Here is a 23231-nt window from a genome sequence, read left to right as displayed (position 1 = left end):
AGTTGGGGTAGCGGTTCAGGATTGTAATCCCAGTGCTTTAGGAGGCCAACGTAGGAAGATCATTTGAGGCCAGGAGTTTGAGACCAGTCTAGGGAACACAAGGAAACCCTGTCTCTACAAAAGGTAAAAAAGGGAAAATTAAAAAAAAAACACACATAAAGAAAGAGATTAGCAAGTATTAGAGGGGTGTTAGGTGTCTACTAGTAAGACAGTTCTCTTGGATGGACCCAGTTCTCCCCCTCATCTTGCTTATAGTTCTCAAGAGTAATTAAAGAATGTGCTGGGGATATAATATCCTGAGATTTGGAGGAGCCGACTGGAACAGCTTGGGCTTTGTTTCAGTCCCTCCTAGACACAGGATGTCCTTTAATGCTTTAGCTCAGTGAGTCCCATATCCGCTGGTATAAAACCCAGGATGAGCTGCTTTCCAGGGTCCTTCAGCTGTGGTGCAAGGGGGCATGTGCAGATGAGCCTTCATCTGCCCCAGGCAGCTTTTCCTGAGCTTTGAGGGACTGGCTCATTGTGAATCCTGGACTTCTGTTGTCCCTTGCTGCCTATCTCTGAGTAATAAGCCCATTTCATGTAATGGGTTATGTGTGTGAATATTCTCTTAACTTGGCAAGCAATTGGTGCACAGTGAACCTGCTTTGCACTAGCACCAAGGCAAGACTTTCAACTTGACACAATCAGAAAGAGTAAAAGAGACTGAAAAGAGAGTAACTTTTTAATTCTGTGGTTTAGTATTATTGTTACCTACTTGGTACTCTACTTAAGTTATCCTATAGGTAGGCAGAATGCAAAGTACACTACCTGAGCAGTTTATGGTATCTTAGAAAGTTAGAACCTGAAGGGCACAGTGAGCTCAACTTCCTTCTTGCATAGATGAGGGAAGTAGCATCCCAAGGGGGAGGTGAGGACAAAATAACTTAAATTTTTTTATTGTAGTAAAATACATATAACATAAAATTTCCTATTAGTATCATATAATATTCATCATATTGTGCAACCATCACTATTACCAAGTTCCAGAACATTTTTATCACTCCAGAAATAAATTCTGTACCTATTAATAATTCCTATTTCCCCCTTCCCCCAGCTCTGGCAACCACTCATCTGCTTTCTGTTTTTATAGATTGAATCTGGATATTTCACATAAATGGGATCCTACAACATGTAGGCTTTTGTGTTTGGCTTCTTTCAAGATTCATTTATGTTGTGGCATATAACAGTACTTCTTTCTGTTTTATGGCTGAATAATATTCCATTGTATGGATATACCTCATTTAAAAAACCCCTTTATCAGTTGATGGACATTTGAATTGTTTCTACATTTTGGCTACTATGAATACTGATGCTCTGAACTTTTGTGTGTAAGTTTTTGAGTAACCTGTTTTTAGTTCCTTTGGGGATATACCTAGAAGTGGAATTGCTGGGTCAAATGCTTATTCTATGTCTAACTGATTGAAGAACTGCCAAACTGTTTTTTTTATAGCGGATTTACCATTTAATATCCCCACCAGCAGGGCGCAAGGATTCTAATGTCTCCACATCATTGTCAAGACTTGTTATCGTTCAAAAAAAAAAAAAAAATGATACCCACCTTAGTGAGGAGGATAAATTAACTTTAATGCAGCACAAATTCCCTCTCTCATCCATCATCCTTCCATTCACCAACCAGATTGATCTTTCCAAAATGCCCATCTGGATCACATCACCTGCAAAACTGGAAATTTTCCTCCCAGTTTCTTAGAATGAAGACAAAAATACACCCCAAACCCTCAAGATCTGCGTACCTTCCCAGCCTCCTTATGACTCTCTCTCCTTCATTCAGTACCATCCACACTGGCCTTTCAGAAAGCACCCTCCTGCGAGAGCCACTGCCTGAATTGTTTCCCCTGCCCTCAATGCTCCCTTCCCGCCCCATCTCGAAAGCTCAGCTCAATCCAGGCATAATGGTGCACACCTATAGTAGCAGCTACCTGGGAGGCTGAGGCGGGAGAACTGCTTAAGCCCAGGAGTTCGAGGCCAGCCTGGGCAACATAGTGGGACCCCCATCTCTAAAAAGTAAAGTTAAAAAAGCTCAGCTCAAGCTCCATTCCCTCAGGAAAGTCACCCCTGAACATCTCCTCCCTCCCCACCTCCACCTAGGCCTGGGGCCTGGTGGTCAGCCCTCAGAGCACTGTGCATCTCTCCTTTGTAATACTTATTCTTTTCTGCAATTATACATTTATTCATGCCATTAATTGATTATATGGGAGAGCTCCACTTTCCCTCGCTTATGAGGCACAGAGAGACAATGAGGGCTTGGAAGTTGTTTGAATCTAAAGCAATTGTCTCCTCTCCTCTCCATTTGGTCCAATGAAGGCTCACTCTAATTTCTGCCTACTCCATGTTCCTTAACTCAAAGACCAACTGTTTCTTCCCATAAGCCTCATCAAGCAAGCAGGGTTTTTGCTTTCCTTTTTTTTTTTTTGGACAGGGTCTGGCTCTGTCACCCAGTCTGGAATGTAGTGGCACAATCATGGCTCACTGCAGCCCCCAACTCCTTGGCTCAAGCAATTCTCTGGACTCAGCCTCCCAAGTAGCTGGAACTACAGATGCGCACCACTATGCCAGGCTAATTTTTAAATTTGTTATAGAGACAGAGTCTCCCTGCGTTGCCCACGCTAGTCTCAAACTCCTGGACTCAAGCAATCCTCCTACACTGGCCTCCCAAAGTGTTAGGATTACAGGCATGAGCCACCACACCTAACCTGCTTTGTTTTTAAATAAAAAAATTACTTACAGGACAATAAAAAGTATGCACTTCACTGAAATTAAATATGCCTACTTTTCAAAAGACACTATTAAAGAAACAAAAAGACAAGAGAAATGAAAAGACTGGGAGAAAATATTTGCAAAGCGTATATACGTTAAAAGAATTACACATAATATAAATAAATAACTTACATCTCAATAAGAAGAGCAAAATCGCCAATAAAAATGAGCAAAATATTTAAACAGACACATCACCAAAGATGTACAGAGGTCAGATAAGCACATAAAAAGATATTCAACATTAGGTTTTAGGGAAATACAAACTAAAGCCACAAGAGAGCACTACAAACCAATTAGAATGACTAAAAATGAAACAATCATATACTAGGTGTTACTAAGGATGTGGAGCAGCCAGAAATCTCATGCATTGTGTGGAGAAACATGAAATAGCACAGCAACTTTGGAAAACAGTTTGGCAGCCTTTTTTTTTTTTTTTCAGACGGAGTCCTGCTCTGTCGCCCAGGCTGGAGTACAGTGGTGTGATCTGGGCTCACTGCAACCTCCACCTCCCAGGTTCAAGCAATTCCCCTGCCTCAGCCTCCCAAGTAGCTGGGATTACAGATGCCTGCCACCATACTTGGCTTTTTTTTTTTGTATTTTTAGTAGAGACGGGGTTTCACCTTGTTGGCCAGGTTGGTCCCAAACTCCTGACCTCAGGTAATCCGCCTGCCTTGGCCTCCCAAAGTGCTGAAATTACAGGCGTGAGCCACTGCACCTGGCAGTTTGGCAGCTTTTATAACATTAAACATACACTTACCATACAACCCAGCAATCCGACTCCTAGGTATTCATTCAAGAGAAAGGAAGACCTGTACGCAAATGTTTATGGCACTTTTATTTACAATCTAATGTCCATAAACTGATGAATTAATAAACGAATTATAGTATATCCATACACTGGAAACCACTCACTGATAAAAAGGAATGAATTACTGACACATACAACATGGATGAATCTCAAAGGCATTATTTTATACAGAAGGCTACATAGGGTATGATTTCATTTATAAGACATTTGGGAAAGGTAAAACTATAGGGGAGATCAGTGGTTGTCAGGGCTGATGAAGGGAGAGGAGTTTGAAGGCACAGGGGCCTGAGAGAAATTTTTGGGGTTATGAAAATGTTCTGTATGTTGATTGTGGTGTTGGTTATATGATCGCATACATTTGTTGAAACCTATCATACACTTAAAATCTTACACTTAAAAATGGTGAAATTCATTTTACATAGTGAATTTTATTTTATATACATCCTACCCCCTCCAAAAAACTGACTTAAAAGACTTACTTGAAAATCAACAACAAACACAAATAAGTTGATTTAAAAAGTGGGCAAAGGACTTGAATAAATGTTTTTCCAAAGAGAATATGCAAATGTCCAATAAGCACATGAAAAGATGCTCCACATCACTAATCATTAGGGAAATGCAAATCAAAATCTCTGTGAGATATCACCTCACACCCATTAGAGTGCTTACTATAGAACAAACACCAGAAAAATAACAAAATTGATGAAGAGGTGGTGAAAACTGGAACCCCTGTGTACTGTTGGTGGGAATGTAAAATGGTGCAGCCACTATGGGAAACAGTATTGGGTTCCTTAAAAAAATCAAATTATGATCCAGTAAGTCCATTTCTAGGTATATATCCAAAAGAATTGAAAGCAGGGTCTGGAAGAAATATTTATATGCCCATCCTCATAGCAGCATTATTCACAATAGCCAAAAGGTGGAAAGCAGCCCAAATGGCCATCAGTGTATGGCCTCAAGTAATCCTCCTGTCTTATACTCCTGAGTAGGTAGAAATATAGGTGCATATCACCAAACCTGGCTAAGTTTTAAAATATTTTTTTTTCGTAGAGATGGGGTCTTTCTATGTTGTCCAGGCTGATCTTGAATTCCTGGGCTCAAGTGATCCTCCCACTTCAGCCTCCTAAACTGTTGGGATTGCAATCATACACCACCATGCCCGGCCACTGACGCAATTTGAATTTTATCTTCCTAACTAGTTCTGAAACTCTCCAGGAAAGGGACTCAGATGTAGTTGTACCTCTATGGCACAGGTGAGTTCAGTAAATCTACTTCTGTAGGGTCAGTTAGACTTTCTGTCTCTTGGTTGTCTCCTCCTGGAGAGGGGAAGGACCAGTGATACAGAGAATCTCAGCATTGTAAAGGACTGTGGTCTTTTACCACTTTTAGGGTCTGACGCCTGCGGAGATGCATATTAGCTTCCTAAAGCTTCTGTAACAAAGCACTACAAAGTAGTGGCATAAAGGAACAAACACGTTGATTCTCTTGCAGTTCTGGAGGTCAGAAGTCTACAGTCAGTTTTACTGGGCTAAAGTCAAGGTGTTAGCAGTGGGGTTCTTTCCAGAGGCCCCTGGGTCTGGAGAAGCTGTTTGCTTGACCTTTCAAGCTTTCAGAATCTGCCCACATCCTTTGGCTCACGGCCCTGTTTCCCCATCTTCAAAGTCAGTCGTGTGGCATCTTAAAATGTCTGTCTCTTTGTTCTCCTGCTTCTGTTGTCACATTGTCTTCTGTCTGTCTCCTTTTGTGTTCGTCTTATAAGAACCCTTGTGATATCAGGCCCACCAGGATAATCCAGGCTAATCCCCCCATCTCATGATCCTTAACTTGATCATATCTGCAAAGTACCCTTTGCCATAATGGGTAACGTTCGCAAGTTCCAGAGATTAGGATGTGAAGATATTTTGGGCGGCGGCGGGGTGCGGGGGAGGGGGGCAGCATTTCTCAGCCTACAAAGTCCACGAGGAGAAGTGACACGTCTGCTTGGTCATCACTTACCACCAATGGCTTTCACATTGCCTGGCACTTGGTCCACAGACCATATAAAATTAGACTCATGAAAAGTGTGCATCCCTTTTCCAGAAAAATACTACATTGTTCATAGCATTTTAGAGAGCTCCCAGATTCCCTGAAGCCAGCGCACGGACCCCAGGTTAAGCATTCCTAACCTAGAATTCTAGACTATCTTGCTGCATCCATGGAGGGATAGGGGAAGTGCCGCAGGGGCCGCACCAGCTGAATTGCCAAGCAGCCTGGTTTCTTTGCACTTCCGTCGCTTAGGCGCGTTGGCCAGCGGGTGGCGCGCGGGTCCACCTCAACGCCGAGCATGCCCCACGCCAAGCACCTGCTCGGGGAAGGGGAAGGGGGCGTGGAGCGGGCTCGGTCACTGCAGTGTCTAGAGATGCTTCCAAGTCTCTGCACGTACGGAGGAAGGATGCCCCGTTCCAGGCGGAGAGGAACGGCCCCGGGAGGCTTCGTCTTCTTTGCTGCGCTCTGCTGGAGACGCCGTGGCGCCGGCCCGCTGAGCCCGGAGCAGAGACCCGCGCACCTGGGCGCCCCCGCCGCGGGAGGCGGATCGGAGCTCCTGGCAACGGCAGAAAACACAGAAACCCAAAGGCAAATATTTACGTGCCTGCAGAGGAAGAAACTGAAACCTCTACGCGTGATTTAAAAGGCGTGATAACAACTGCCGTTTGGTTTCTGGAATCGGGCTAGTCCAGCTTCTTACAACACCGCCCTTTAGCCCGCAGGCCCGGCTCCCCTGCCGCTGGGGCCAGGGTGTGGACGTTAACCACCTGGGAAGTGACGGGTCGATGACAAGCTTACTTTCTCTGGAGTCATCCTGGGTTCTAGGGACCCTTAAGGCAGAGGGCAGGTAGAAGTTACATCTGGAAGCAGCACCATCAGAGATTGGGAAAGAGAGGAAGCTGCTTTTCCAACTCGGTGTTTAGCAAAGTGGACCCCGTAAGACCGTAGGCGCCGTTGAGCGGGGAGTAAAACCTAGCCCTTATCTGGGCAATGTAAGATGGAGCACCCATGCACCTGGAATTACGATGGGGCTAGGCCTCCAGAAACCCATCGTAAAGTCAATAAATCTTAAATTGAGCCCTCCTGAGTCATTGACCGTCTGTACAATGCTTCTCAATATCTGGTCCATGGACCAACTGTATCATTTCTTTAAATGCAGATTACTGGGTCTTATTTCCATCTGCTAAATCCGTTAGAGGGGGCTGGAAGTAACTGTGAGTCTGTATTTTTAATTAGCTCACTGAGTGATTCTCCTCTCTGAGTTTGAGAATCACAGCTCCAGCTCTTGGTACTAAAAGCTGTCGGTTCAAATAAAAGAGCCGGCCTCAGAGCACACACCTCTTTTCAAAGATGAGTCTCTCTAGTCTCACAAGTCAGAGGGTGCAAATTAGGTCACGTGATTGTGAATAATCAATATTTTCTGTCTAGATTGGGTGTACTGGCTTACACCTGTAATCCCAGTGCTTTGGGAGGCCAGGGAAGAGGATCACTTGGGCCAGTAGTTTGAGATCTGCCTGGGCAACATAGTGCGGCCCTGTCTCTACAAATTTTAAAGATTAGAAGAGCATGGTGGCATGCACCTGTAGTCCCAGCTACTTGGGAGGCCGAGGTGGGAGGATCCCTTGAGCCAGGAGTTTGAGGCTACAGTGTCACTGCATACCAGCCTGGGTGAGCATTGTCTCTTAAAAGAAAATCTGTCTACTAGTCCTCACCCGTCAAACTCAGGCCCTCTTAAAAGGCTCCCCAGATATTTCTGGGGGCCCTGTGGGTTCCTTTCTTCCCACCACCTTCTTAATAACTGCTTTCAGCAAGTTGCATTAAAGAGTAGTCACTGCTGCTGATGCTTCTGGTGCTTCTGTGAACTCTCCTCCTCCTTCAGGGCTATGCTGTGTCCCAGCCCTCCCAAAGCTGCAAAGCCTCAAGGGCTAGATGGAACTCTCTTCCCTTCAGGTCCCACAGTGCCTTGTTCCAAGCAGAATGCTCCTCTTTCCAATGCAGGATCAGGCTTTGTCAGCAGGGCCCAGAGGCAGCACTGCTTGGCCTCTCAGTGATCCAGAGTCCTTTGAGGAAAGAGTTTCTTCCAAGATTATTTCCAGTCCTTTTTCAGACCCTTTGGTGTGCTGGTAAATAGCTCTACAAAAAAGAAAAGAAAAAGGAGCCCTGATTTGTAGTGTTTGTCAATTTCTGTGGTGTACATATTCCCATCAGCATATTTCAAGCTGTCATTATGTCACTGAAGGCAAAGTTGAACAGAGATGCTTATAAACTGCTCTCAGCTGGTACAAATCAGCTTTAGCATGCTACTACTTGGGGCCTGGCCAGAGACCAGATATTAAGACATCATTCATTCATTCAATAAATATTTAATGAGTGCCTGCTGTGTGCCAGTTATTATTCCCTGATCTAGGAATCCAGAAGTAACCAAAGTAATTAAAGTACTTGCCAAGGTGGATTTCATATTCCAATGGAGGAGATAGCCCATAAATAAATAATAGATCAGTTCACAATATATGCTAATTAAAAGGTAAAACCAGGTAAAGAGCTACAGAGTGATAGACGATCTGTTTTAGAATGGGTAATCAGGGCCTCTTTTAGGGGTCACTTTTGAGTTTTGAAGGGTGCGAAACCTGTAAATATCTGGAATGAGCACAGGCAGAAGAAACAGCAAGAGCAGAGGCTCTGTCTCTGGTGTGTTCATTAAGGGGACCCATGTGGCTGGAGTGGAGTGAGGGAGGGGGTAGTGTCAGAAGAGGAGGTGGGAGAGGAAACAGAGAGGGGCAGACCATTGCAAAATGTGGATTTTATGGATGGGAAATCATTGGAGGGTTCCAGCAGAAGCATAGTCTCATTTGCTTTTCTTTCTTTTCTTTTTTTTTTTTTTTGAGACGGTGTTTTGCTCTTTTGCCCAGGCTGGAGTGATATGGCCTGATCTGGCTCAGTGCAACCTCCATCCCCCAGGTTCAAGCAATTATCCTGCCTCAGCCTCCCAAGTAGCTGGGATTATAGACACCCGCCACCTCGACTGGCTAATTTTTTTTTTTTTTTTTTTTGTATTTTTAGTAGGGATGGGGTATCGCCATGTTGGCCAGGTTGGTCTCGAACTCCTAACATCAGGTGATCCACCCACCTCGGCCTCTCAAAGTGCTGGGATTACAGGTGTAAGCTACCACATCCAGCCTCATTTACTTTTCAAACAGACCATTCTGGTAGCTGGGGAGGAGGGGCAAATTGACAGCTTTCTGAGGTGGAAACCCAGAGTTCAGTTAGGAGGCAACTGCAGTGGTTCAGGCTGGAGATGATGGGGTGGTGGTGGCAGTGGAGGTAGTGCAAAACAGATGGATTCTGGGTAGCTTCCGATGCTTGATGTGGAGTTTAAGAGTCAGAGAGAAGTCAAGAATGTGCTATGATTTTTATTTTGTGCATTCAGATGAACATTGGTCCATTTCCTGAGATGGGGGAGCAGCCATTATGGGAAAGAAACAAGAGGTCAGTTTGGGACATGTTAAGTTTGAGATGCCTATGAAAAGCCTGAGCTGGTGACATAATTTGGGAGTCACCATTGTGGATAAACTTAAAGTCATGGGAGTGGAGGAGGTGGCCGGGGAGTGAAGAGAAAGGCCTAAGGACTGAGTCCTAGGAACCTCAACATTTAGAGATTGGGAAGAGGAGAAGGTTCTCCACTGAGGAGTGGTCAGCAAGGTTGGAAGCAGTGTGAAAGAAGTGCTCAAAAATGAAAAACCATGTATCAGTCACACCAAATGTTGCTGAGAGGTGTAGGAAGATGAGGCCTTGGCTCTGGCAGCATCAAGATCCTTAATGACCTTGACAAGCAGGGTTCTCAAGGAGAAGTAAGGATGAAAGCCATCTTCAGTGGATGGCAGAAAGAACCCGGGGAGGGAAAGTGGAGTCAGGGAAAATAAACGTGGAGTGCTTTAGTTAGGGGAAATACCGGGGTAGTTTGGTAGCTGGAAGGCAACACAGGTCAACAGAGGAAGAAAAGGAGAGATCAGTGATGCTAGAAAAAAAAAAGATCTTGTCTCTCTGCCCCCAGAGATCCACCTGCAAAATTCCCCTTCTTGCAGAATCCTGTGATGCATGCATGCCATTTTATGCAAACAGATGTTTGGGAGGACCTGTGAGCCACTAATGCAGCAGACACAATCAAACTTCAAATCCCAATTTCGGTTCGGCTGGCACCCTTGCCACATTCCCACCGCCAAGGCAGTGATGAAGATCCTTGTTCATCACTGTATCTTAAGTGTGTCTGGCTGAGAAGAGGCCCTAGCGGCATGTGCTGAGTGGGTGTTGAAAGAATACCTGTCTCTGTTACCTCAGTAATGAGAGTGAGAGAGTGTGGTGCCAGAACATATGGGGTTTAAGGCTTGTAATGGGGGAGAATCCTAACAGAAGGAATCTGGTGCTCTCTGACATCTCTCTGCACGTGTTTTCCAGGTGGGGGTCGGGGATGGTGGAGAGGAAAGCCTTGTCCAGGGTATTCTCTTGGACAGATCACAGCCCTGGACTGGCCAGCCCTTGGGACTTTCTGAAGCAGCAGAGGGATCTGGCTGGGATAGGGAAGTCCTGCTCACTCTGCCCTGGTGGGGAAGCTACCAGCCTCTGCCTTTGGAACCCCTTCATGAAAAACCTTCAGGCTCATCCTGGGGTCAGGCTGAAGGGGAAGGAAGGTGGTTACTTTCTTTTTTTTGTTGTTGTTCTGTTATTATTATTATACTTTAAGTTCTAGGGTACATGTACATAACGTGCAGGTTTGTTACATATGTATACTTGTGCCATGTTGGTGTGCTGCACCCATCAACTCGTCAGCACCCATCAACTCGTCAGCACCCATCAACTCATCATTTACATCAGGTATAACTCCCAATGCAATCCCTCCCCCCTCCCCCCTCCCCATGATAGGCCCTGGTGATTACTTTCAACCCTGAATTCTGCAGCAGGTGCTTCCTCATCAATCCCTGCACTACATAAGCTTTTGAGGAGTGGCCTTGAGCAGGATTAACTGAACATCATCCACATCAGATTGAGTCAGAGCTGCATCCTGCATGTGTGTGCACACACACGCAGAGCATCTTAGTAACTGCCTTCGGATAGGGACTGATGAGACATTTAGGTAGTGAGTAACTGGATAATAATTTGTGATATTCATTCATATTTCTGCCCCCACCCATCCTTTCCCCAGATTCAATCAGGTAGCAGGCTTTGTGCCTCCCTCCTTCAGGTGAGGTGTGGGGGAGAGAGGGAAGCAGGAGAAACTTACAAGTTTTCCTGGCTTTTGTCTTCTAAAAGCTAGAGACCAGAAAGAGGGCAGAGGTAGGTGGGAGCTTGGAGAAGCAGGAGGGTGAGAGGAGCTTCCTCCCAGGGACAAAGGAGGATTGTCCAGGCTGGGGGTGTGCAGAACAAGGTTGGTTGGCTGCAAGACTCAAATCCTGGCTCTGCCACCTAGAAGCCGTGTTATCTTGGACTAATTACCTTAACTTTTCTAAGCCTAAAAACGAGACAGTAATGATGCCTACCTCATTGATGTGTTGTTCTAACATTGTGGTTTTAGTCCCAATGTTCTGGGTTGTTGATATTAAGCTTTGGAGGTCCCCGAGACACAAAGCTGCCTACCTAATTGGATGGGAAAATAAGTCAAACAACAAAGCACATCTCTTCCTGGCTTTATGCCCTCTGACTCCTTTGCAAGTCAAGACCAGAAGATACCAGACATCAAATCTTTCCCATCATTTCATTAGCTCTGTCAAGGCAGAACGGACATTTCTAGGGCACCTGTTAGGTGCCCAATCACTTATTATTGTTACTTTCATCACCATTATGGGGATTGGCTAGGCTCAGCTAGTTGATTTTCACTTAGGAGTTATTTACATGTTTGGCAGTTGAGGCTGACTGCTGGCCGGGACCTTAGCCGGTAGGAACATCTCCATGTGGCCTCTCCATGTGGCTTGAACTTTCTCATAGAATGATAGATGGGTTCCAAGGGTGAGCATTCCAAGAAAGAAAGACGGGTGGAAACAGAATCACCTTATATGACTTTGGAAGTCCCATAGGTCACTTCTGCTGCATTGCATGCAAGACATGGGTGATTAGGCTTCACCTCTTAATGAGAGGAGTGCCAAAGAATCTGCAGAAATATTTTAAAACCACCAGACCTTTCTAAGTATGCATCATTGGACAAGTTACTTAGCTTCTTAGAACTTCACTTTCCTCATCTGTACAGTAATGATAATAACCATAACACCTTGTTTATGGAAACAAAGTAAGAACTAAATGAGTAAATCTGTATAAAGCCCTTAGGACAGTGCCTATCACATAGTGATGGCTCAATTAGAGGTAGTGCTTACTTTAAGAATTATCTCATTAATGTCCACGCAAGCCTTTGAAATAGACATTTGATCCGCATTTTGCAGAGGATGAGACAGAGGCCCTGAGAGGATAAGTATCTTTCCCAACCCAAACATCTTCCCAATTCCCAATAGGGAGTCTCCTCTGGGAATGATGGGGGACATTGGAAAACAGTTACAACTGAGTTCTTCAGGGCCTGGGATAAGTAGAAACCTTCACCTGAAATAGTGCCCCTCAAAGTATTGTTCTTATGGTGTAAAATCGAGTTAGTGGACCACAATTAGCACTATTATTATTATTATTATTATTGTTATTATTATTTTTTGTAGAGACAGGGTTTCACCATGTTGGCCAGTCTGATCTCCAACTCCTGGCCTCAAGTGATCCACCTGCCTCAGCCTCCCAAACTTCTGGGATTACAGGCGTGAGTCACCGTGCCCATCCCCAAATTAGTACTTTTAAAAAAGTGACATCTAATAATACAAAATGGGAACTATTAGAGTACATTTTGTAAATATGGGTAACTTTCATGAAACTTTTGTTTCTTACATCTCTATCCATCAGTGGTTTTCATTTGGGAGCTATTTTACCCCCCTAGGAGGCATTTGACTGGAGACAATTTTGATTGTCACAGCTGGTGGTGGGAGATGCTGCTAGCTTCTAGTAGGTATAGGCCAGAGATGCTGCTAAGCATTCAACAGTTTTCAGGACAGTGCCTGCCCCCTGCCCAACAAGTAATTATCCAAATCAAAATTTCAATATTGCTGGGATTGAGAAATCTGGATCTGTCTGTATTTATATCTGCATAGCTATATCTCTCTATGTATACTGGGTGGTAATGTAAAATGTATTTCATCCTGTCGGTTGCAGTTGGAAAGTTTGAGAGCCCCTGGCCTAGAAGTCTCTACATGAGTCCAGCTCCTGGACCTTGTTTTGCCCTCAACATTTGCTCATCAGCCCCAGTTAGCATCTGCCCCTGCTCAGATGATTTGGATTTATAATTTGTTTTCTTCTTTTTCTTTTACTGTGAGGTCTCCCAAAATAGTATATATCTCAGGAGAGTTGAAGCGTCTCATAATGTACCCTCAAGAGAGAGTCCTCTAATACCCCTTACCCCTGTCTCAGAGAGGTTTGCACTTTCCTGACGGCTAATTCTAAGACTCCATTTTCTCTGTTTCCTCACACTGGATAATGCTATCACTAATACTGTTGGCTATTAGTTGAGCATTTCCTATATGCCCAGTACTTCTCAGTTCTATGCATTGGCTCATTTATTTCTCATAGCAACTTTGTGAAGAAGATTCTTTTATTCTGCCAGTGTTACCAATCAGGAAACGGAGGCTGAGAGAAGTTAAATCACTGGTCTAGGACCACACAGTTGGCAAGTAGCAGAACCAGGATTTGAATGCAGTTCTTTCTGACCTCAAGCCCAAGTCCTAAAGATCAGGCTGTACTACTACTCATCTGAGCTATGTTTTGGGCATCATAATCTGGGGTTGAAACCCATCTGTCACATAGAAAGATCTAGAAAGAGAAAAAATGTCTCAGTTGGGGCCAGGCAGTGTGGAGTCTTGCTCTGGCTCTCCCTCACACTAGCTATGTGACCAAAGAAAGAAATCTTTTAGACTGTCATTTTCCTCCTCTTTCAGGTGGAGATTACTGTACCTGTTTAGCCTGTCACAGGAAAACTGTAATGAGGCAACTCTATGGACATGGAACCTCTTGGGCCAGTTCTGTGGCCACCCACCCAGTCACCTTTCACAGATCTCACCTTGAAACTCCCTTCTTGAATCCTCATTGCTGGCAGGTTGTCAGGGCTCCCTAACCACCCTTCCAGCCTGGAGTCCCTCCCTCTACCTTTCTCTCTCTTTTGCTGCCCGGTGGTCCCTGTGAAACACGGCTTTCCTTCTTCTATGGCAAATCTTAGGCTCTCCTCACACAATGGTCCGCTTACATTGGTGGGGCTCCTTCTGCTGCCTTGATCTGCCTCTGGCTTCCTTTCCCAGCCCCATCTTCTCCTCTTCCTCATCATGCTTTGTTTCCTCTGCTCTCCTTGCCCTCTCTACTTGGCCAGATCTTTTTTTTTTTTTTTTTTTTTTGACGGAGTCTTGCTTTGTTGCCCAGGCTGGAATACAGTGGTAGGATCTTGGCTCACTGCAACCTTCTTCTCCCAGGTTCAAGAGACTCTCCTACCTCAGCCTCCAGAGTAGCTGAGTTTACAGGCATGCACCACCATGCCTAGCTAATTTTTGTATTTTTAGTAGAGATAGCATTTCACCATGTTGGCCAGTCTGGTCTTGAACTCCTGACCTTGGGTGATCCGCCCTCCACAGCCTCCACAGTGCTGGGATTACAGGCGAGAGTCACCACGCCCAGCCGGCCACATCTTTTAGACCCATCTCAAAAGCTCCATGAAGCCTTTCTTATTCTGTGCAAGTGGACATGAACCCTTGGATTCCCAAAGCCCCTTATTGGTATGCCTACAATGGCTCTTAATAACTTCCACTTACTGAACAAATACCATGTGCCAGATATTGCACTAAACATGCTACATCCCAAGTGTAACTGATCTTCAATTTAAGATAGGTATTATTCTCATTTTACAGAATAAGAAAACTGACCCTCTCAGAGGATAGGTGATATGCCCAAGGAGACACAACTAATAAATGGGAAAATCAGGATTGTCATCCAGTTCTAGCTGATTCTATGGTTCTAATACTTAACTCGTGTGTTACACAAATATCTTTCTACCTTGTATGTAAGGTTTTTCTAAATTAATTTTTTTTTGGTAGAGATAGGGTCTTGCTGTGTTGCCCAGGCTGGTCTGGAAGTACTGGCCTCAAGCAATCTTCTTGCCTTGGCCTCCCAAAGTGCTGAGATTACAGTTGTGAGCCACTACACCTGGCCATTTTGAATGACTGTACGATCTCCCCTTTCACAATGAAATTTTTGTGAGAGCAAAGACAGGTTTTGTTCAAGTCCTTGGCTCCAAGCTTTGTGTAGGTGTTTAAGAATAGTTTGCAGAATGAATGAATGAAAAAACAAATGAGCGAATGAAGTACTGCACAGGTGTCAGTGGTTGGCTGGGTTTCAGATGGTGTTTGGTGATTATCATAGCATGCCTCTGACAGTAGTGGCTGACACAATATTTGAGAGCATTCACTAGGTTTTGGCGTTTTCCTCTGCTCCCAAGCAGTTTTGTAAATCTCTTGTGAAGATGCTGTTTCTCTGAATAAAGCCATCAGCAAGGGCCAAAGCTGTTTGTGTTACTAATCCCAATGAAGTTGTCTCCAAAAATAGCTTATCTGAGGATTGTGCAATGAGGAGGGGAGAACAAAAGCTGAAGTAACAGATCCGCAGAGCCTAGCTATTGTCTCTGGCTTAGTACAGATAAGAGACAGAGCCTCAGAGAGGGCCAGGGAGTTAGGTAGGGGCTGAGCCAGAATCAGACGGCAGGCCTTCAGACTCCATCCCCACTTAGGGGCACAAGGGAGAGCACTGACTATGGAAACACCAGGGTTGCCGGGCAGTGAGTCCCAGATGACATTTGTCAGATGCCACTTCTTACAGGAAGCCCTCCCTGACCAGAACTGCTCCATCAATTTAGAGGTAGGACCCAATGCCATGTGCTTCCCACAGCACTCTGTTCTGCTACTGTAGCATTTTCACAGTCATGGCAGGGTAATACACATTTCTTCATTCAAGAATATTTAGTGAGCACCTAAAATGTGTCAGGTACTACATGAAGTGCGGAGAAACAACAGTGAGCAAAACAAATATCTGCATCCTCATGGAATATACACTTCTAGTGTTTGTGTGGGGAAACAGACAGTACACATGTAAATAAGTTTGAAAAATATATGTCAGGCAGTGATAAGTACTATGGAGAAAAATAAAGCGGGAAAGGGCAATAGGGATTGCTGGACGGTATTGGCAATAGGGAAGTCACTTTTAAATTGAACGGTAGGAGAAATTGGATGATCACTGAGAAGGTGACATTTGAGCAAAGCGGGAAAGGAGGTCATGGAAGAGGCCACATGGAAAGAAGGGGCTCCAGGCAGAGGGGACAACAAGTGCAAAGTCCCTGAGCTGGGAGTCGTGAGGCTCCCCCTGCCCCTATCATTTGAAGAGTAGCAAACAGGGAAGGTAGGAAAGAAGATCAGAGAGGGAATAAGGGCAGGTAATACCTGTGTGCCCCCTCCTCACCCCAACGCCCACACTTTAGTGAATTAGCTTGGACACTAAACCTCTGACTCCAGCCAAGTCAGCTGGATGTTAGCCACTTATTGCCCAAGGGAACGGCTGTCAAGGGGAAGCTAAAGAAAAAGGTGTCAAATTCTTGGCTCTTAACTTTCAAAAGGCAGGTCCAGGTATAAGCTGGCAAAACTGTGGAAGGATGCAAATTCTTCCAAATCCAACCAACCTTGGGGGGCAAACTCCTTGCAAGAACCTGGAGCACTTTACCATCACCACCATCCCTCCAATGGGAGATGGAGCCTGACACTGGGGTCTCACCAAGTGAGAACAGTAGTGGACCACCCTCTATCTGTGATGCACTTGAATGGGATTGCTTGCTGACCTGCTGCCTCTCACCCAGGCTGAGTTCCCTGACCCTGGGTCTTGGTCTCCCTCCATGTTGTGTTCACATGTCTAACACAGGGCCAGATTCCTCACTCTTGTATGTTCTCTTTGGCTTCTTCTGTATATTGAGGAAGCATATTTGTTAAGAAGTTTATAACCTGGGTTCCATGTGTCCTTTGGGAGATTTAGCAGGGCAGGAATAATAGGTGAAGTTTGAGCCTGCTGTGTTCATTTTTCTTTAGCTTTTATTAGATTCTTAAAGGAAATGCTGATCCAGGAAAAGCTGAGAACTGCTGGAACAGAGGATATACAAGGTCCCCATGGTTAATAAAATAGTGCCTACTCTGTGCCAAGCTCTTTCATGTTTTGTCTCATTTATTGTTCATCCCAACCTTGTGAAGTAGGTGCTAATCGCATTCCCAATTTACAGGCAAAGTGGTTGGCCTCAAGAGGGTAAGTGCTTGACTTGGGTAGGAGAGCTGGGCCTTGAATTCAGGTGCATGCTTGGGGCCACTGTCCTGGTCCCCTCCTCCACCTCTTCTGTCACAGGATGTGCTAATCCTAACACATGTATACTTCCCTTACCCATTTTGGTTTTGTCACCTGGAATGTTCTATAACTTTTATTAAATGTTTAAAGTTATTTTTAATTTTAGTTTGGACTGATTACCTTTTTGAGTAATGTGTCTTCATGCTGTAGGACAATTTTTTTTTTTTTTTGAGACAGTGAGATAACTCGCTCTGAGAGTTATCTCAGCTCACTGCAATCTCTGATTCCCAGGTTCAAGCGATTCTCCTGCCTTAGCCTCCTGAGTAGCTGGGATTACAGGTGCATGCACTATGCCTGGCTAATTTTTATGTTTTTAGTAGAGACAGGGTTTCACATGTTGGCCAGGCTATTCTCACACTGCTGGCCTCAAATGATCCGCCCACCTCAGCCTCTTGAAGTGCTGGGATTACAGGTGTGAGCCACTGCGCCTGACCAACAAAATTCTTTTACTCTGTGATAAACTTACGTCTTTCTTCTTCAGGGTGGACCCTAAGTCCTAAAACCTGGAATCTGACCCAAAAAACCTGAATTGTTTTGTTTCTATATTCAGATTTTCCAAATTTCATATATCCAAGTAAATAATTGAAGAATGACTACCTCTGTTAATAGCTAATGTTCATGGGATGCTCACCGAGTGCCTGGCATGGTGTCAACTGTTTTAGCCTCATGATCTCATTTGATCCTCCCTATGTCCCTGTGAAGTAGTTAGTATTATTATCTCTATTTTATAGTTAAGGAAATGGAGGTTTAGACCCATGATGTAAGCTGCCCAATATCACACAGCTACTAACTGGCAGAGGTGGAATTTGAGTCCAAGTCTGGAAAATTAACTAGTATTCCATTTGCCAAGCCACTGGCCTCTTGACTGGGGTTGGCAGATTTATTCCTGTGCATGCTTCAGTGGTGACAATGGCCCAGCAGTCTGGGTGGCTGGAGAGGAAAAAGTGGGGCTGCTTTGCTGCCTGTTGGGAGATCAGAACAGAGAGGACCTGTCTGTCTGAGGGACTCTTGATGAACTCTGGGTCCTCCTGGATACCAGGAGGTGATTTGGAAAGGCCAGCAAAATGTAGACTCTGGCTAGGGGCAGATCTGGACCCTAGTACCCTCTGGGATATGTAAGCCACTGCTTGGCCAGTCTTCCTTCTGGAAAGAAACAGGAGGCTGCTACTGCCTCTCTGTGCTGCCTGGGTGACCTCCAAACACCAGTAATGAATGAGATCATCAGAACTGAGCAGCTCAGGAAATGCCTTTAGTGCCTTGTGGCTTCAGATATCCAAGGTCCAAATTATAACTTGCATCTGCCCAGTGATTTGCATTTCGGTGTTTATACTACAATGATCTCGTTGAATCCTTTGTGTGTCCTGGTGGGCTGTGATGATCATGTCCATTTGCTAGATCAGAAGAGGCAAGATGAACTGCCCAAGGTCATGCAGAGCCAAGATTTGAACCCAGGCCCTATTGACTCCAAATTCCATTTACTTGCACTAGACCAGTGCTTTTTAAACATCATTCTGTGGAACCCCAGGGTGAATGGGGCAGGCCAGAGCAAGGGTCTCAGGAAGAGGAGGAGGCTGAGGAGGCTCTGTCTTCTCTTCACTCCACTATGAGCTGATTTTATATCAGATGTCTGTGTAAGATTTGTTAGAAGATTTGTGTTCCTAACACAATGTTTTCAGAACTGCCCCAAACGATTCCTTCTTCTCTGGGAATGGAGTTGGGGTTTTTCTTTTCCTAGGGCCCTCTTTTCTCTATTTGGGCAAGAAAAGGACTGCTCTCTGTTGGAGGATGTACTTAACTACAGGATGGTAGCACAGGGGAATGTAAAAGGTACTGGACAAAGAGGCAGAAGACCTGGGTTCTACAGCTTTGGTGTGACCCAGTAAAATTATTTACCTCAGTCTCCCCATGTGTAAAATTGAGGGAGTTGGCCTAGATAATTACTAAAATGCAGTTCAGAGCATATAAACCAAGGATAGTGAGATCTTACACAGGGGTATGGCATCTAAAATTGAATGAAAATGTAATTTTTTTGGTATGTGCGTTTTTATGGAAAGAGAGCCTATAGCCTTCATCAAAATCTTAAGGGGTTTTGTGATACAGAATCTCTGGCTTCCTAGGATTTTTTTTTTTTTTTCCTGATGAAGTCTTGCTCTTGTCACCCAGGTTGGAGTGCAATGGTGCGATTTTGGCCCACTGCAACCTCCGCCTCCTGAGTTCAAGCGATTCTCCTGCCTCAGCCTCCCGAATAGCTGGGATTACAGGTGCCCACCATCATGCCCAGCTAATTTTTTGTATTTTTAGTAGAATCGGAGTTTCACCATGTTGGCCAGGCTGGTCTTGAACTCCTGACCTCAGGTGATCCACCTGTCTCGGCCTCCCAAAGTGCTGGGATTACAGGTGTGAGCCACTGCGCCCAGCTGATTTTCTTTTTCTTTTTCATTTTTTGACAGAACTGCTGGACAATCTTGTTTCTCCTTTTGGGGGTATCAAGTTGTAAGAATGTCGTGAGGAAGGCATTTTCAATAAGGAAACTAGGGCAATATACAAAGATAAGCAGAACTAAAAGATGGAAGCTACAGGAAGGAGAAAGAGACTGTGAGTAGCTTGACAATCTTGTTTGTGCCCCTGGATCCAGACATACCTGACACCCCTACACTTTTCAACTACATCAATCACTGGCTCTTTCCCCTTTAAGTATTTTCTCTCTCAATCACCTACAGAATGAATGGTCGATGTGCTAATATTATTGGAAGAGGTCCTTGCCATTTGCAAAATTATGAAGCTCAACTTAGAAAAGCAAAGTAGAAAGAGAAAAAGGGATGGAATGTGGGAAGAGCATTCCTCCTAGGCTTTTCTGAATCTCTGAAGAAAAATGTTTCATATTTTACTCACTGTCCTTTATTCTCTTTTCAAACTCGGGGCTTTCAGAGGCAGCAAAGACCTTAGAATCAACTCCACCATTACACAGACGGGGAACCAAGATCCAGAGAGGGGATGTAACTCTGCTCTTCATACAATAAATCAGTAGTAGGACTGAGACTAGAACCCAAGTTATTGACTCCAAAGAATGCTCCACCTTTCTGTGTGACCTTCCTCAGTGCTTTTTCCCAGGCAGGGTCACAAGTTAGCAAAGCTTGGGAGGGTTCTTGTGCTCCTGTGTGCTGCTGGGCCCCAAGGATCCATACCTTATCCAGAAATGTCTGCAGTTTGGATGTCTTTTCAAGTTCTGTGGGCACAGGCAAACAATCAGTGGAGTGTTGGCCTGGGGATGCAAAGGGAAGGGGAAGGGAACCAGCCCCTCTGTCTGCCTGGGCTTTATCCTCTCAGGAAATAGGCCCATTTAGGGGACTGGCCCGGGAACCCCAGCTAGGGTTGGGGTTCTAGGGATTAGGACCAAGCCAGACATTGCTCAGTGTTGGTCACAGCAGGAAGGAGCCGCGGGAAGATTCAGATTCTGCTAAGGGTCAAAAGCGGGTAAGCAGGATTTATTAGGCAAGTCCAGGGTGTCACGTTCAGCCACAGGGCCAGATTGGTGCAGCCCCTTAGGTCACTAACCACAAAGGCATAAATGGGACCTAGGGGAGCCAGCGCTAATTGTCCTCGGGACGTGGTGAGAGCGGCTCTTCTGGGGTGGAGACTGAAGGGCAGGGGAAAGGAAAGCGAAGAAGGAGCCCAAGACCTAGGACGGGGTCAAATCCGAAGCAGAAGAAGAGGAAACACAAGGCTCGGCCTGCCGCTTGTCCACAAACCACTCAAAGCCGCACAGGAGAAATGACCTTTAATGTCGACTTTGTTTCCAACCCCACCAAAGTGCCATCCTTCAGTGAAGTACAAGGAGGGGCTTGAGAGGTACGAAGTCACGACACACACAACGCCCTCGGCTGCCTCCTGGGCGCACACTCGCTCCGCCCCCCACCGGGCGGCCCCACGCGCGCACACATGCGGAACACACGCACACCGCACAGACACACTCACTTGCACCCACGGTTAAATACAAGTAGAGAGGGACTCGTTTATATATACACAGAGGGAGAGAGAGGTAAATCCCGGCGGCGTCGGGTCCCCCAGGCTCTCAGCATGCTCGGCCCGGCTCTCCGCGTGGTACCTGGCACCCATGCCCCTGCCAGAAAAGCAGCTGCCCCTCTCCCCGGCCCTCCCCCCCGGTTCCCCTTGGGGCGCGCGTCTACCCGGCGTGGACGCTCCCCAACCTCCGCCCCGCCCTCCCCTCCCCCCACGATGTTATTTCCTCCAGGGAAGAGGAAGACTGCGCGAACGGGGGGCCTAAAACTGCCTGGGGCGCGCAGGGATGTTGCTTGTTAAGCTCGGCGCCCGTTGGCCACCGTCGGGCCGGCTGGCTCAGCAGCCTCCGTTGCTGGCTGCCCCTGTCCGTCTGTTCCGGTGGTGGGATGAGGTTGTGTGTGCTTTGGGCTCTGCCGGAGCTTGAAGGTGAAGAGCTGGCCCGATCGTAGGCGGGCCAGTGTGTCGGCGGCCGGGGGCAGTCAGGGCGCGTGGCAGTAGGCTCTAGTGGAGGTGCTGACCGGGCGCCTCCTACTCGGGGAATTGGTGCGCTACTAGCTCGACTCCGGCGGACGGCGCGCCGCGGGCCCAGGTAGCCCGGCTCGGCCGAGGCCGAGGGCAGGGTCCGCTGGCTGCCCGCTCAGGCAGCTGCCGCTGGTCGTCCAGCGAGTCTTGCGCGACTGCGAGCGCTCCAGGCGCAGCCGCCCAGGCGACGGCGGCGGCGGCGGCGGCGGCGGCCGCGGCACTGGCACCCGAGGATGCGCACGAAAGCGCGCTTGAACTCCTTGCTGGAGCATGGGTAGATGATGGGGTTGAGGCAGCTGTTGAAGTAGCCCAGCCAGAACACCACCTTGAACACGGCGTCGGGGGGCTTCAGGGTGGAGAACAAGGAGCCTGCAGTGGGGAGGGGGGTGGGCACGGGCAGAAAGACAGCAATTTGTGAGTAGTCAAGCTCTCGCCCCAATATGCTCCTCAACATTGTCAACCCGCAGCGTTTCTGCCGCCAGGCCTTTCCCCGAGCCAGTTCCTCGGCCCGGAATACTTCCCTTTCCATTTCAAAATGAATGAATCCTACATTCATTTTTAGGGCCAGCCTCAATAACTTCGCCTTTGTCCATGAAACCTTTCTTGATCTAGTTGAACAGCATCTAAGCTCCTATAATTTCTTCTGCTAGCACTTGGCACCGTCTATCAAAGTGGTAACAATAATCGCCCACAATTGCACATCTCTTTTGGGTCAGGCATTGTGCTAGGTGCTTTCCCGATATTAGTTTATCCTTCACAAAACGTCATGAGGTAGATGCCGACTTATTTCCGTGGAAAGTAGAAGGTGTATTAAAGACCTAAATGTGAAAGGTAAAGTTTTAAAGGTAAAAGAGGACAACATAAAAGACTATTTTTTTGATCTAGGGGTGAAGAAAAACAATACTTCAAAAGGACGAATCATGAGGCAAGAATCTGAGAAGATATTTACAATGTCCAAAGCAGTCAAGCGATTGATATTTAGAATATGCAAGGAACTCTTACAAATCAGCAAGAAAAAGTGTTCCCAGTAGAAACGTGGGCAATGGAAATTAGCAGGAAATTTACAAAATAGGAAACTCAAGGGCTAATGAACATATGAAAAGATAATCAAAATATTAGGCAGTCAAATAAAAACCACAAAGAGGCCGAGTGCAGTGACTCATGCCTGTAATCCCAGCACTTTGGGAGACCAAGGCAGGAGGATCACTTGAGCCCAAGGGTTTGAGCTCTGCCTGGGCAGCACAGGGGGATCCCGTCTCTACAAAAGAATTAAGCATTAACCAGGCGTGTTGGTGCGTGCCTGTAGTCCTAGCTACTTGGGAGGTTGAGGCAGGAGGATCCCTTGAGCCCAAGAGTTCAAGGCTGCAGTGAACTATGATCGTGGCACTGCGCTCCAGCCTGGCTGTCAGAGTAAGACCCATTCTCTAAAAAAACAACAATGAAAATGAAAACCACAAAGGGACATATCTGATAGGCTGGCAAAAATTAGGAAGCTGGATACTTCCAAGTTACACAGGGGTGTGGGGTGTGGGGACGCGAGGAGCTTTGT

General features: G+C 46.1%; 1 protein-coding gene across 3 annotated transcripts in view; it reads right to left on the bottom strand.

Moving 5' to 3' along the window:
- ADRA1B (adrenoceptor alpha 1B) overlaps window positions 1-23231 on the bottom strand; it is a 96592-nt gene that overhangs the window by 17665 nt on the left and 55696 nt on the right. Inside the window, exon 2 of one of the 3 annotated variants that reach the window (XM_017885720.1) lies at window positions 7351-7783. The exons of 1 other annotated variant lie outside the window; for it this stretch is intronic. In XM_017885720.1, the coding sequence (XP_017741209.1) occupies window positions 7737-7783 (47 nt within the window). In that variant the 3' untranslated portion in view covers window positions 7351-7736. Of the gene's footprint in view, window positions 1-7350; window positions 7784-21751; window positions 22052-23231 lie in introns of those variants that run through there. One more of the 3 variants, XM_017885719.1, reaches the window with a different exon arrangement.

The sequence above is a fragment of the Rhinopithecus bieti genome, unplaced genomic scaffold (assembly GCF_001698545.2).
Source record: "Rhinopithecus bieti isolate Rb0 unplaced genomic scaffold, ASM169854v2 scaffold_15146, whole genome shotgun sequence".
Classification (NCBI taxonomy): domain Eukaryota; kingdom Metazoa; phylum Chordata; class Mammalia; order Primates; family Cercopithecidae; genus Rhinopithecus; species Rhinopithecus bieti.
This window is presented reverse-complemented; position numbering and strand designations above follow the sequence as displayed.